Raw genomic sequence first — 15,690 nt, 5'->3', positions numbered from 1 at the left:
AACCGTATAGAAGTTTTATCTCGAACATTACTTTCACGAGAAACATAAACAACAAAACTCAGGTTTCCTTCTTTGTATGGATTTTGTACACTCTAATCCCCCCAAACACAGATATGGAAAAATCACTCCCATATACAAAAAGGGTTTTAAATAAAAATGCCAGGAGGAATGGAACAAACATGGAGAAAACAATGTATTCCCACTCACTGGGGATTATAAAAATTGAATAATTATTCCCTTTTGAGTTTTGACGTCTATTAAAATAAAAGGGTTGTTATCAAGTATTTATGGTATAGTGTGATATCCACTTTACCAACAGTATTTCTGTACTAAAGTTGTGTCATTAGAACAAAGTGAAATAACTAAGACACATATCTTGGAGTACAAAATAGGTTTATTTACACAAATAATTATAAATGAGGATTCTTATAGAACAGAGAACAAAACTGCCAACATAACCGTATAGAAGTTTTATCTCGAACATTACTTTCACGAGAAACATAAACAACAAAACTCAGGTTTCCTTCTTTGTATGGATTTTGTACACTCTAATCCCCCCAAACACAGATATGGAAAAATCACTCCCATATACAAAAAGGGTTTTAAATAAAAATGCCAGGAGGAATGGAACAAACATGGAGAAAACAATGTATTCCCACTCACTGGGGATTATAAAAATTGAATAATTATTCCCTTTTGAGTTTTGACCTAGTACAAACACATCTACCTCAACATTTACATACTTCACCTGTGAGACCAGTTACTAGTACCATGATATTGTCTCTACCAGTACATGATTAACTAAAGGAAGTAGGTAACTTCTACCTCTAGCATTTACTACTGTTGTGTCTACATATCCTCTTTCAGACAATTAATGCAGATATCATTGCAACATTGGCCTAATGTAATGTTACATTCTATAGCTAATATCATAGCTACAAGATCAGGGAAATACCAGTGGACTGTTCTTGTATCCATTGGAATTCGAAGCTTTACATGAACTTATGTTTGTAAGTTCAATATGCATGATTTACAATTGTGATAGAATTACATGTCTTTCCATTCTAGACCATACAATGGAATAGTACTAGTTGAGCAAGTACTAGTATATGTAAATAAAACAAATCTGCATGTTGGTATGCATGTGTTCCTACCTCAGTTTCTTTTCCTATCATTTGTAATGCAGCTTTTGTTTGGCAATGTCAACAATCTGGTCTTTTAAGAATCCTATGCCTTTTCACTATTTTGCATATACATGTACGTATAATATTCTAATTGACTCTAAGAAGTCTTTCACATGTCGCTTTGACAGTTATATTTCTCTGTTTTGTTTTGTTTTTGTACTGTGTTACCTGTTACAATAGACAGTATCTTAACCAAGTAGAAAACCTAAGTAACTGACATGACAAAATAATTCAAAATTTCTTTTTTCTGATTTAAAATCAAAAGTATTGCTATTACATGTACCAGTTATGTCTGACAATGACCATATTTGTGCATCAGTGATTGTCTTCTCAACTTTGCAACACACATCATAGAATTCACTGGTTTTGAACATCAGTGAAAAAGTGAAGGAACAATCTTAGGCTTTTTTTTCCTGTTTTGCACATTTATGTAAGAATGGAATGCAACATTTGTGTGGTTTACTTAAAAGTTAAAAGGCTTGATATAGTCACCCTCGTTAAACCAGCTTTTTACCAGGGCCCCTTTTGCGACCAATGTAACGTGGGGCGAAATGGGGTCCTGGTTTAACGAGGGTGGATATAGTGTACAAGGGTGCATACTTCCAGTTGGATAGACAAAACCTGCATAATTGGCCTACGCCACATTTTTGTTCATTAGGGGAAATCTTTTGTGTATAAAATGCAGATTGAGATTTTGCCTTATAAGATGAGTCAATGCAGTATTACTTAATATAAGACTCTTTTGTCATAACTCCACAAACATGAGAGAACACCACCCAAAGCCTCCCACCATCAGCATGGTGAAGTGGATATAGTAGATGATTAGGGTGTTGATCTTGGAAAAGTCTATTCTTCTTCTGCCCATCAGAATAAGTAGAACTGTGAACTTGTACTGGAACCTGTGGACAGAGGAGAGACAACGTTATATTGTTATTTCCTGCATATGATGACAATATCATATTTCTAGTGGAAAGCTTCCATAACAACAGCTATCTTTAATAGCCAATACCATGTGACATGATATGATAACATCAACACTACATGGACACGTTGATGAACACTATATGGACAGTTTTTAAAGATCTGTTCAAATGGTCACTTCCCATTGCAAACAGTTGATCTTCGCAAATCTTAAGTATATACAGATACTTGACTTGCAGAATGTACACTAGTACTGTAAATGCAGAAATATTTGCGCTGGTCTTCTGTTTTCAGTTTTCGCGGTGACCGTTTCACCGCGAAGTTAGAGCCAAGGTGAGCATTTTTGTCCAATACTGTAACAGTATGTGACTATAGCGCTGCCGCAAACTTAAAACCCCACAAACTTAAATGCATTTACAGTATATCTGCAGAGCGAAGTGACTGTTGGAGTGGATCGAAGCTAAGATAATGGGATTGGATACCATGCTAGATACTAGTAGATGAATGAATCCATCATTCATCAAACACTGACCTAAGAAAAAGCTGTATGAAGATGTACTCTGACATGAAGACTATCCCACAGAACACGAAGGCTGCCAGCGTGAAGAGAGCAGCGCTGAGGTACAGGACCAGTCTGAGGAGGCCGTGCATGGGGTGACAGCGGTGGTAGATCTCGAAGGAGGCAACGTTATCGGCCTTGGATCGGTGCAGCCTCCGAGCGTACGTGTTGGCGGTCTGGAGACATGTGGCGTGAGGTCCGGAGAATGTGCGTGTCCGACGCGGCATGGGGAAGAACGGCATGATCTTTGTCTCACTGTCTGGGTTTCTTCTGCAGAGGCGTGCAGTTCTTTTCTTGTCGAACATCAGACACTGTCACTGATGTGTCTGTGGTTTTCTGTGGACAATTCCACTTCACCATTGGTTTGACATCGAGCGATCTGTTTGTGTAATAATGTGACAAAAGTGGTGCATTGAAGATAACAAGCCTGTAGTCCAGCCTCTGTAGTTGTTAACTAACCGACATCCCAACTCAGCTGTTTAAGCTTTACCTCTTCAGATTAGTGTTAAATACAACCTCCTCGTTGAGAACGATGTTGCTGAGCAAAGTATTGCTTTTGATGATGATCAGTTATATGACTATAAGCAGCTAACCACCAATGATTTCCTGTTAACTGTTGAAAATGTGATCCAGAAATTTTTCATTAGAGGCTCTGGATGTACGTAAAACAGGTGGTAAACGATGTCAAAGATAATTTACAGCGCAGTTTCACTTCCGGGTTAGCTGTGATGTTTCGATGCTTGAATGGCGAAGTGGTCGTCCGCCAAGAGCCCTTATCCTCAGCACGTCTTCGTCTTAAGAAGTCCTTGCTATCTGCCGATCACTGTCACCATCACAGCCAAGATAAGTGTCCAATCCGTCTGAAAATGTGAGTTTCTCTTCCACGAGAAGATTACAGGTGGTCACAGGCCGCCATCTCGTCTCTGTCCAGGTCAATGCGCAGGTGCAAAACATTGCTCTTTTGTCGTAAATTTTACGAATTTCAAACATTTTGACAAATTTTGAAAAATACTGCAAAAGACGCAAATCGATAATCATTTTTCTTAAATTATTCACATAATCAAGATAGGGAAAAATCTCCTCTGCCGTGATGTCGTAAAACAGGAGTGTCCGACGATTTGCGGCTTTCAGACGACAGAACACGGGACAACATGGCCGCCGGTGCAGACGACAGTTCGGCTTCTTCTCTGTCCGACGTGTTTCAGCAGGCGGTGGACCACGTAGCCACCATAGCCCCGCAGCTCAACAGTGATCAGCTCCTGCACCTGTATGCTAGATATAAACAGGTCAGAGATTTGGGCGTATATAGTTATCGTTACAGATCGAGAGGGTGGTCGGGAAGGGGGAGGGGGGCGTTGTTGGTAAAGATGTTTTCGTCGAATCATAATGTGGTTTGTTATTTTATTGCAAGGATATTATATTGAATTGACTTTCCTCATCTGTGATAACGACCTATTATGAGAAATTGTATATCTTTTTACCTCAAGAGATCGATCTGTGAACATCTTCAAATTATGCTAAACCTGTGTGTTATGCTATCAACTAAACTCCTTGGGAAAGATTTCTCAGCTATGAAAACAGAGCTTATCCGACTTTGTTTTGATATATGTTGTGTTTGTTTCACTCTTGGATTTGTGCAGGTTAACGTAGGAAAATGTAACACAGCCAAACCAGGCTTCTTTGACTTCCAAGGAAAACAGAAATGGTGAGTCACAGAGTGCCATTCTGTGTATGAACACATACTGCTAGGCAATGCCCCCTACTGGGATCGATAAGTATTGCATATTATAGTCTTATCAGTGCTTTTGATGATGTAGATGTGAAGACAAATATTGATCTTCAAATTTCGGTTCATTCCTGATTGAAAGCATGTTTTAATGATGATAATTGAAATTAACTGGTCTGCGTGGCGCGTTGGATACACCCGATCCCTCGATCTCGGAAGTTAAGCAACGCGCGGTCCGGACAGTGCTTGGATGGGAGACCAACCATGGACGTCCGGATTGCTGTAGCCTCACGAAGCTTTCCACGAAATCGTCTTCCGGGAGGGACGTAAAACGGGGGTCCCGTGCTCGAGGAGGTGCCTCGAACACGTTAAACAGCCTCATTACCCTACAAATTGGGTACCTGCCTGTGGCACTGGCTGCAAATACACCTGATATTATTATACCATGGAGAATATGTGATACGCCTCTGTAACTTGGAACTGGAATCCTCACGCTGAGAATGGCTTCATGGACGGGCTACTCCACGAGCTTACTGCGAGGACTGAGACGTGTGACCCAACCGTCTGGACCTGAGCTAAAGAACCACTTGCTGAGTTTGGGGATCTGGAGATTCAGGAGCAGAGCCAGGGGATCAAGAGCAGGGAAACGGCACGCACGTAAGATTTCCACTGTTATCGGTAACAGACCCTCCCAGTCGTCCATATTTGACTCAAATTTACGTGCTGTATACACATACACATGCAAATCACTCGACGGTGAAGTCTCCTTCCAGTCAAGTCATCGGCGCGTCCCACTGAGATGGAAATCGGCGGACGAATTCCATCGCTCCGTGTTTACAAACAGTGATCTGAGCACGTTCTCAAGCCAACCACGCACCGCCCGTATCCTGACGCGGATCCCCGGGCCTGGAGTAACTGCAGACCAAACCGACCATCACGCTGAACCCATGCAACGATGCCTTCCATCCTTTTTTCTCTGCAATGCTCGGTCATTGATCAATAAAATTGACGAATTCGAAACCATGGTTGCCACCAGTGGAGCCCAAGTAGCAGCCGTTACTGAAACATGGGTTTCCACTGACCACGCAGAAGAAAACGTACACATGGATGGCTTCACTGTGTTCATGAAGAGCCGATCAGACCGACGCGGTGGTGGCGTCGCCGTGTTCGTATCTGATGACATTCCTTCACGTGAACTTGCTGAACTACACGTACCTGGTGAACTAGAATGCGTTTGGGTCTGGATGCGTCCATACAAGCTCCCTCGCTCTGTGTCAGCACTAGCGGTATGTTGCGTTTACATCCCACCCAATTCACCCCATCAAGAAACTCTTATTGAGCACTTAGTCCACAGCACCGACACTCTGCGTACAAAGTACCCGGATATTGGAATCGTTATACTCGGCGATCTGAACCGAACAGATACAACAGTTCTCCGCAGGGGTAACGTCCTCAAGCAGGTAGTTGAGGGACCAACGAGAGGCGACGCTACACTCGACGTTATTGTCACCAACATCCACTCCAAGTACAACACACCTGTTGTAGGTGCTCCAGTGGGACTTAGCGACCATTGCTCCGTCACCTGGTCACCGAAACTGATGAAGGCGGAGAATAAGACGCGCACTCGTGTTGTGAGGCCTCTCAAAGACTCTGACATCAGAGCATTTGGAGCATGGATATCCCAACACAACTGGCACGAAGTCTACAGCGCCACAAGTACAGAAGAAAAGACCAACGGCTTCTACAAGACCCTTACTCAACATGTTGACCAGTACTTCCCCACCAAAGTCGTTAAGATCCACCCGACAGACAAACCTTGGATAACAACAGAAATCAAGGGTTTGATAAGGAAACGACAGGAAGCCTTCTACCAACGTAAAGACGATGTGTGTAAGAGACTCAGAAATAAAATCATCTCCCGCATAAAACTTGCTAAGAAAACACACTACGCGAACAAGGTACAGCAGTTGAAAACAGAAGACCCGGCAAAATGGTACAAAGAGTTGAAGTCCGTGTGCAATATCGTAAAACCTCCCTGTACCATCCATGTACCAGGTGTTGCTCCTAACAACCACAAGGCTGTCGCAGATGCGATAAACAAGCACCTGTCATCGATCTCACAGCAGTCCCCACCTGTGTGCACCAGTGAACTACCAGCCTACCTCCCTGCACCCTCCCCACCGCCACAGATCCTACCTTGGGAGATGTACAGAGAACTGGCCAGTGTCAGAGTCCGTAAAGCGGGAGGCCCAGACGGAATTGCTCCCAGACTGGTCAGAATGTTCGCATGCGAACTCGCAGAACCGCTCACGGACATCTTCAACACTTCATTGAGAGAAGGAACTGTCCCGGCCCAGTGGAAGGAAGCGGTAGTCACGCCTATCCCCAAAGAAATGCCAGCTGTCATCAACAAGTTGCGACCGATATCTCTGACCGCAATCTTTGCGAAGATTTGTGAAGGCATCGTAGGAAAATGGGTGATGTCAGACATATGGAACAGCATTGACAAACGCCAGTTTGGGGGAATCAAGAGGAGCTCTACCAGTCACTACCTGGTTAGCCTTACTGACTTCCTGTACCAAGGAGCCGAAAGAAGCAATAACGTGGGCACAATCATCCTAACCGACTTTACTAAAGCATTTGATGCTATTAACCACCGACAAGCGATCTTGAAACTGCTTAACATGGGGACAAGACCTTCCATCGTGCCTTGGATAGTGAACTTTCTTACAGAAAGACGACAAAGGGTCCGGTATGGTCTCACACTCTCAGAGTGTGAAACCCTCACCGCTGGAGTTCCTCAAGGAACAAAGTTAGGGCCCATCATTTTCCTCTGCATGATAAACGATGCCTGCCAATCATTCAGTGACCGTTGGAAATACGTGGATGATCTGTCGCTCGGAGAAAATAGACACAACTCCGAAGAATCCCACCTACAAGATCAAGCCAACTCCTTGGAGAAATGGACTGACAGCGCACAACTGAAACTCAACCCTGGGAAGTGCTTTGTTTTCTCAGTGTGCTTCATGAGAAATCCGAGTCCACCTGTACCCATCAGCCTATGCGGCAACCTTCTCACAACGGTAGAAATCGCCAAGGTGTTAGGTGTATGGCTCCAGTCCAACCTAAAATGGGATAAACATGTGAGCGAAACAACAAAAAAGGGCAACAAACGGCTATTCATGCTACGCCGGCTCAAGACATTTGGAGTACCAGTAAAGGACCTTGTGACTGTGTACTGTGGCTTTATAAGGGCGATCCTCGAGTACTGTGCACCTGTATGGCACCATGGACTCACTCGTAAACAGGCTGCAACTATTGAAGGAGTACAGAAACGTGCGTGTCGAATCATCCTGGGACATACGTACACTGACTACAAATCAGCGCTGCGGGTGTGCAACCTAGAAACACTTGAAGCGAGACGAGAGACCCTCTGCACCAAGTTTGCCCACAGCATGACCGCATCGGAACGTACAGCAGATCTCCTGCCTAGCACACGACGACAGGAACATGGCCGGAACCTAAGAAACTCTGATAAAAGGACTATGGTGCCCTGTCGTACCACTCGCTATCAAAATAGCCCTGTGCCATCACTCTTGAGACTTTTAAATAAGAAATGACATTGCATCTGTAACGCAAACCAAACTTGCGACTGTAACACGAACCAGACTGTTCAAACCAACCATACACTGTGTGACGTCTGTAATAGTTGTTCTGTTATTTTAATTCTACCGAATATGTGCCGTTTCGTGTGAAATTTTATCTGTATTGTTATAGTTGCGTTGTTTTTAAACTGATGTGAGTAAAACGTACTTCAGCCAAGGGCTGCAAAGTTTTACATGAATAAACCATTCATTCATTCATTCATTCATTCATTCATTCAATATTCACCAGGGGAGTTGGCCAGCTAGGGGCAGTTCAGAGGGCTGGGGAAATGTTAACCTTCTTGGACTGGCTCTCCTAGTCCTGGCCTATCATTCCCATTTGGGCCGAATTCTATGATCTATACCCCAGAAGGAAGGCCTGGTGGAGGTTAGTAGATAACCATGTTATGTGGTGCTTTGTCTAGGGATGCCTGGAACAGTTTAGGTGACATGGATCCGGACCAGGCCATGACAGAGTATGTGGATGGTGTGAGGAAAGCTGACCCAACATGGGAACCAACAGAAGGGGTCAGTCATAATATCTTTTAAAGGGCTGTAGTATCAGAATCTAATAGGTAATTAATAAGCAGGAAAAGCTAATTATGTAACTTTTTATTGAATAGTTGTCTTTTTTGTGTAGTCAGTAATACCTATTCCTGAAACCCATCACAACATCATCTTTCCTTTTTAAAAAGATTTTATATGCTATTTCCACACTCCACTATCTCCTTGGCCTTATTCTATCAGATGTCCCTGCTTGAAACATTCCGTCATGTGTTGATTATAAGTTAGTTCTTGATTTTGAAAAAAAAGTAACTTTTTATTTCTGTCTCCAGGGAGATTCCAAGAAGAGTACCTTCATGGGCCCAGTAGTTAGTACAATGTCATTTGATTATGAAGAGGATTATATCAGGTAAGGTTTCAAATCAATCTTGATTTTACACAGTAAAGTACACTATGTCATAAAAATCTCAATCACAAAAACATGACTTAAGTTGTTGTTTAAAACTGTACGACAACATTGAAAGTCACATTTTGAAAAAGGTGTTCAACTAGCACCTTACATGGAAACAGACACTCTCTTGGATGAGTTTCAAGATGTTTCTCATTGTTTTGTAATTTTTAGATTTTATCCAGTTGCTTGAGTAACTGTTACCTTGCTTATTGTGTTTTTATTAAGATTGTTCTTACAATAATCAGTATTTGTACTATTGTCTTAGTCTAAGATAATGCAACATTGTGGTAACTATCTACAGTATCTTTTCCATTTTATAGTGACAAGAACAAGACAGCGTTTGATTGGTGTAAAGAAGGAAACATTAAGCAGATGGCAAGGCTTCTGTCCAATGGGGATGTAGATATCAACCAACAGGACACAGAGGTAAGTTACAAGTAACCATACAGTAGTTTGAAGCCTGAGGCTATTGATAGGATGATCCTGTCAGCAGTGGCAAAATTTGCACTGTTGACAGGATGATCCTGGATAGCTTTATAATCATCATCATTATCATCATCTGGTTGTGATGATTTCACAGGTGTTCATACCTTTATAAGTTACATATAACTACTTAAAGTGAAATGTAATACATTTATGTTGTTTCACCAGGGCCTGTCTCTCTTACACTGGGCATGTGACAGAGGCCATGAAGATGTTGTGAGAAACTTACTACAACAGAAGGCAAACATCAACATTCAGGTACACCACTCTATCTTTTAGCATTCAACTCAATAACAGTATGCAATAGTGTTTATTCACTAGAAAGTTTATCTGTGTTGGTAGAAGTCATTCTGAATCAAAGTTGACCTGCAATTGCCAACACAAAAATTGGACAAAGTCTTAGCCTGGAATCCATCCTATTTAGCTTCCGGCCGCTACCCTAGCTCCGCTGCGCTACCCAAGCTCCGCTGCCAGCGGAGCTTGGGTAGCGAACGGAAAGCTTATAAGGCTGGATTCTAGGCTACAAAGTCTGGAGCTGATCAGCTGAAAATTTGGGTAAGTCCAATCTTCGTGTTGGCGATTGCAGTTCAACTTTGATTCAGAATAGTGTTTTCTATTGGTGTTGGTATTTTGTTTCTGTCACATATCATGACACTAACCTTTTCTTGGTTTTCCTTTTGTATTTTCCATCATGAACTCAGGATGAAGATGGACAAACACCTTTGCATTACGGTGAGTCTTTATATATGGCTGTATGCTTTTTCTCCCTTTAACCATTTGTATGCTAAGGTAGCTGTTGGCACCAAACTTGTATTGGTGTGATGGGGTTTGGTAGCAGGAAGAGGGTTAAAAGCTACTAGATGTATAAGAGTATGTAAGCTTTCTGACTCAAAATGTATGTGTATTTTTGTGATACATGACCAAAATGGTGGCTGGGTATGTCTTAAGATATCTAACCATTCTGTAACATTCTACTTTGTTTTTCCTTTTCTGAGTGCAGTTACAACATTTTCACCCATTACTGTTTTTTCTACACCTCTTCTCCCCCCACTCAGCTGCTACTTGTGAGTTCCTCAGTATTGTCCAGCTGCTGTTGGACAGCAGTGCTGATCCCTCCATACCTGACAGCGAGGGCAGCCTTCCACTGGACAGCACGGACAGCAAACAGATCAAGGAGCTGCTGACTCAGTGGACAGCAAAGAGTCAGACATAGTAGCACCAGAAATTGGAGCTGTGTAAATGTGATTTGAATATGTTCCAGACTTTTTCCCACTCTCTGCATACATAGTTCTATTACAGTTTTCTTTTTTTCTTCTCAGTCTTTTAACAGAACATAGGAAAACTTAGTGTTAAGCTGTTATATATTGTTCGAAATACACTGTAGATCACATTAATGTGATTTTAGATATTGTACTAGGAAGCACAAACACAGTCTCTGTAAATGGCATTTCTATAGGTAATGTAATTCCTGTAATAAACTGAAATCCATTCCAACAAGGACTTAGAGTTGATAATTGCACATTGATTTGTTAAGGATCTCATATATAATTGTTGTGCCAATATGTCCGGACATATGCTATCATTATTAGTTTCTTTTTCATAGTTGACAATGTACATATATGACTTAGGCTATGGTTTAGTTGTGGCAACACTTATGGGCCAAGTTGATAAACTAACATGAGGGAAAAGTTAGGGGATCAATGAAGACCTGTTCAGAAGGTATTTCCTCACCGTAATCACAGTTGATAGCTTTTGGTCACAACATCATAGAGGAGAAAAATAATGTGTACAGTGCCCCCTCCCCCAAAAAGCCAGTAATAGTGCAAGGAAACAAGGTGCAAGAAACTACTTTTATTAACCCCATATTTCTTAACATCGGTCTTGTAGATCGTTTAGTATTAATATCACCATCACAATCTGTTTTTGCAACTTTGTGCTACAACACGGACAGACATAGGCATCATGTTCACTTCACTACTGTTTATCATGAATACACTGAGGTGTGAGGTTCGAGTGGGGACAAGGATGCTGACTATCGTGTGATCGTGAGCTATTGGCAGGCGTCCTGTTATCGAGAATGTCAATTTGCTTCTTTGAACTTGTAAAATGTCAATTTACTCCTTCGACAATAGAACGCTATTCAGCACCAAGGACACTCTTGCGAAATGCGTGCCGAACTGGCCATGGGATGTAGTAAAGTGATACCGAACACGCGATAGTGGGGTTTGATATGATATTCAAACAAGCACATAGAATACTTGGAGAGTTTTCCACCTTTACGTTTGAACTATAGTAGAAAAAGCTAACGTCTAAACGGTTCTTTTGGTCTTACGCCGAACGCCTCGCGTTGCACACGCCCTAAAAATGTAGCACAGTTTGAAAATGAATTGGATGCCAATGAAATAACGTAAAAAACTAACCACACACAACCAGCCCACTCGCACTCAGAGAGTAGTTAAAATTCTGACGCACAAAGACAAACCGAACCATGTATCTCCTTTAAAGTTGAATGCCCTGTTTGACGTCACTGCATGTGACGTGTAAATGTAATAGTTTCCTGTTTTCTCGGTTACACACGCAAATCTTTTTATCAATAATTCCTTACATGGTGGTGAGACCGACCTGTCGTGACCTCGCGATTTCATTCTTTATGCACGAAGGCGTCATAATTATTGCTGCAATAAATCCATCAATAATCCTCTTCGTTTACAAGAAAGAAATCTAACAAGAACCAACGATGACTGTTAGACGCAATGCAAGCACTTAAACACAACAACATTTGAACAAAAGCTACCGAAAGCTGCATGGCGACACTGCTTCTTATGGTAGAGTTTGCTTCTTTTTCTTCGCCTTAAGACACATCTTTGGCGAAACCTAATGTTGTTTCTGATTCGCGATCACAAAGTTTCGCTTACAGGTTTTGGAGCACTCAAATATTTTCTCAGTTTGAACTACTAGTACTTTTTTCCAAGAATGGGGCAACAGATCGACCAAACGTACAATACATTGTACTATCATTATCCATGCTAGACAAATCACCAAAGCAAAACTTTCGGTATCGAATCTACATCAACAATGGCAAACAATCTCTGGTAGTTTCCTAGAAACACTGAAATGCAAGAGCTTCCTCAGTTTTCTTGAGAGCAATGTTTAGTGATGTATGCGAGCTATGGGGTCAGTTCGGTAATAACCCTCCTCATGAAAGTGCGCGCCTGACGTTCTTTTCACAAACGTCAAAAAGAAATTCGGTCCGCTATGGACGCATGAAAAGAGATGCGAGTAATACGATATATTTGTTCAATGATGTGACCTGATACATGCACATGTCTATAGGGAAATATGAATTGTGACTGCAATTGTTAGTGATCTTTTCCTTTATCTGTACGACCTATTTCTTAACAATAGTGCGCCCTGGAATGAAATCGTTGATTTAAGAAAATGTACCGGAAATGATCCAGCCGTTGACGCACATTAGAAGTTTCACAACGGGGTCAAGAAAAAAAAGGGAAGTCATTCAATTTTTTGTAACGTATTGATGTTCGGAATGTTCCAACTAAAATGGCTTCAACAGGCATCAATGTACTACTCATTCCTTTAACAATAAAATGACTTCCTTTTTGGTATACGTATCACTCATGCTACGGTAATTATACAGTCGTCATTGTATACATAAAACGGACAACACTTCGTGAAGAGCATAACTCGATTTCGCCCTGATAACGATCACTTTAGCACGTAAACTACACTCTGGAAGAATAAAATACACGATGACTTGTCTACGTGACGTATTGTTCTGACGTATCCATTGCACGAAATGCACGAATACCGGCATGATCGCGTATAACTGTCAATTAAATGATCGTCTAGAATTCTGGCAAGGGCAAAGATAGCATCGAATCGATATCGAAATCACAGGAACTGGTAACGTAACATGACCTATTTACGTGCGGGGGCAGTTTACGTCCAGTTTGGGTCATGTCCACATGTCGCGGTGTATTATGCCAAAGCTTGTTCTCATGAGAAACAAAGAACGTCATAAGCATGATCCTTAGCCATCTCTCTCTTTTATACAAAACATTTAAAAAGGTTTAAGTCCAGCGACATAACAGAATAAACTCCTGAACCAGGAACAACAAGTTGCACGGAAGCGTCGTGCGTGACGCATTTCATATGTAATTCGACACCGCGTATTTCATCATGTTTTTCTAACTTACACGATAGCCAATATCTTTTAAAAGTAGCTGACGCTAAACCTTTGTTTGATATGCAGACTATCCATGGTGATTCGAGGTTTGAAACTCTTGCCAGTTTTAGGAAGGTTTGATACAACCTAGCGACCCTCGCTCAAAAGATACATTTTTGCACGGCATAACATCATGGCCATGCGTTTATCACGTGAACGCCACGTGCTGCTGATGTCGGGGAAATTCACAACACAAAAATTGTTTTCTTCCATCGCGTCAGGCAAGCGGAGGGACAAACATTGTGACTTTACTGTGATTCATCTGTAGACTACTTTCGACAGTTACTGTGTATTTTTTTCCGGTCTATGTTCTTCAAGCATAGCGCTAGAAAGGAAAATACTGAGGTGGACGATAAAGGGTAAGCCTGGCACAATTCTACATCATATACCCCAGTATAAATACATGCTCGCACGGCGTTAAACAGGCGGAGAAAAACTTACAGACCATGCATTTTCTTTTTAGAAGAGCTTATATTTCTGCCCATGGGTTTAACATTTGGCTCTGTCCGCGCGGCTTTAAGATAAATAACGTTTTGAATAAATCGGACGTTAAATGGTCATGTTACGTTACTAAATGATTTTGTGTATAGTGACTCGTCAAGACGGCGAGTATTACAAGAATTTATATGGTTGTTCCAACAATATACTTTTCATACGCAAAAGTAAGACAAATTATTATTTCTGAGGAGCTACAGGTTGTTTTTAATCTTACTGTGGTGGGTATTTCGATACTCGTATCTACGTCATCATAAAGAGTTTGGCTCTCACTTTAGATTTATTGCTCTGTATTGTACATATTGCTTAATTGACTGTGACACAAAGAGGACACATTCTTCTGTAACGACTTGCATTTATTGGCACATTAAACTGCTATAATCTATAGTATAATTGTGCCTTCATGTATGAATATCAACGTCTTGATGTATTGAGTTGTTGATATTTCTATATTCTTTTGTCTCTCAAAAACGCTGACTAACATAAAGTATCATTTTGGAGATGAGACCTTCATTGTAGACACAATTGTACCATTGTACTTGGCTTATTTAGAGACTATGTACAAGGTTACAAGTCACAAGAAACACACGCAATGAACTAATACTCAGGGCTGTGCACTTTGTTACTACCATAGGGGTCAAAATTACACATGATTAATATGTTTATACAAACAAATCTTTCAATTAATTATTGTCTCTTCAAGTTCAAGTTATGCGTGCGACTAGCGGCTATCTTTCAATGTTCCAGTCAATCATATGAACTGAGAAGTAAGTTTAAATTTCAAGTTTTCTCCTCTTTTGACTTACTTCCATTCTAATGCGTTTATATGCATCAGCATGATATTGACTAGGTAGTGGTATCGATGGAACAGTTACTTTTATAGCAACGTATTCCTGAATTGGTGCTTCAGTGAGTGAATGTTTCCAAACGTATAATTCTCCCACACATAACTACCGTAATGGACTGTCTTGGAGACGACTGTTTGGGTTCTGTTGGTACCGTGTACCAAAAGTACTGTAGCTCTGCCGCACTATGTTATTAAATGGATAACAAGAACACTTTTATGAAAATTGTAGAGGAGTAACTCGGTCCACTGAGGCCAATTTTAGACTGAGGTGAAGGACTTTTCAGGACTGGAATTGGTCTTTCATGGGAGTTTTTTTTTTCAACAACGAAACGAATGGTTATGTTCAAAGGTCTCCTCGGAAAAAATTTCCGATATATTTATTGCGAGTAGTGTATTGATTATCACGGTATTGTATTCATCGTTGCAAGCGATGATATGCTGTTTTACGACTCGACTACAATGAATTTGAAATCATTGGGCGACGGGAATCATGAAGACGCTGTACCTTCTCTCCGTGTCTTGTGACATTTTGCCGGGCAATGTTGTTTCAGCTTGCCCTTTCCCCGTCTGCTCTGATTGTCTCTAAACCGCCTTTTCATGTCCAGAGCTTCATAAATCATTTACCATCCAATC

General features: G+C 41.3%; 2 protein-coding genes across 2 annotated transcripts; one reads left to right on the top strand and one right to left on the bottom strand.

The window, feature by feature from the left end:
* Window positions 1-376: 376 nt before the first annotated feature.
* Window positions 377-3,590, bottom strand: LOC136442146 (transmembrane protein 250-like). Its single transcript, XM_066438810.1, has 2 exons — window positions 2,638-3,590; window positions 377-2,083 (listed from the first exon to the last, which is right to left on the bottom strand). Exons 1-2 carry the CDS (start codon window positions 2,967-2,969, stop codon window positions 1,930-1,932), a joined length of 486 nt encoding a protein of 161 aa, XP_066294907.1. The 5' UTR covers window positions 2,970-3,590; the 3' UTR covers window positions 377-1,929.
* A 192-nt stretch (window positions 3,591-3,782) lies between these two features.
* On the top strand, window positions 3,783-10,972 carry LOC136441850 (acyl-CoA-binding domain-containing protein 6-like). Its single transcript, XM_066438376.1, has 8 exons — window positions 3,783-3,950; window positions 4,305-4,369; window positions 8,460-8,562; window positions 8,871-8,947; window positions 9,310-9,415; window positions 9,641-9,730; window positions 10,174-10,204; window positions 10,528-10,972. The coding sequence occupies exons 1-8, from the start codon at window positions 3,816-3,818 to the stop codon at window positions 10,683-10,685; spliced, it is 765 nt and encodes a 254-aa protein (XP_066294473.1). The 5' UTR covers window positions 3,783-3,815; the 3' UTR covers window positions 10,686-10,972.
* The last annotated feature ends 4,718 nt before the right edge of the window (window positions 10,973-15,690 follow it).

This window comes from Branchiostoma lanceolatum, chromosome 9, assembly GCF_035083965.1.
Source record: "Branchiostoma lanceolatum isolate klBraLanc5 chromosome 9, klBraLanc5.hap2, whole genome shotgun sequence".
Lineage (NCBI taxonomy): Eukaryota > Metazoa > Chordata > Leptocardii > Amphioxiformes > Branchiostomatidae > Branchiostoma > Branchiostoma lanceolatum.
This window is presented reverse-complemented; position numbering and strand designations above follow the sequence as displayed.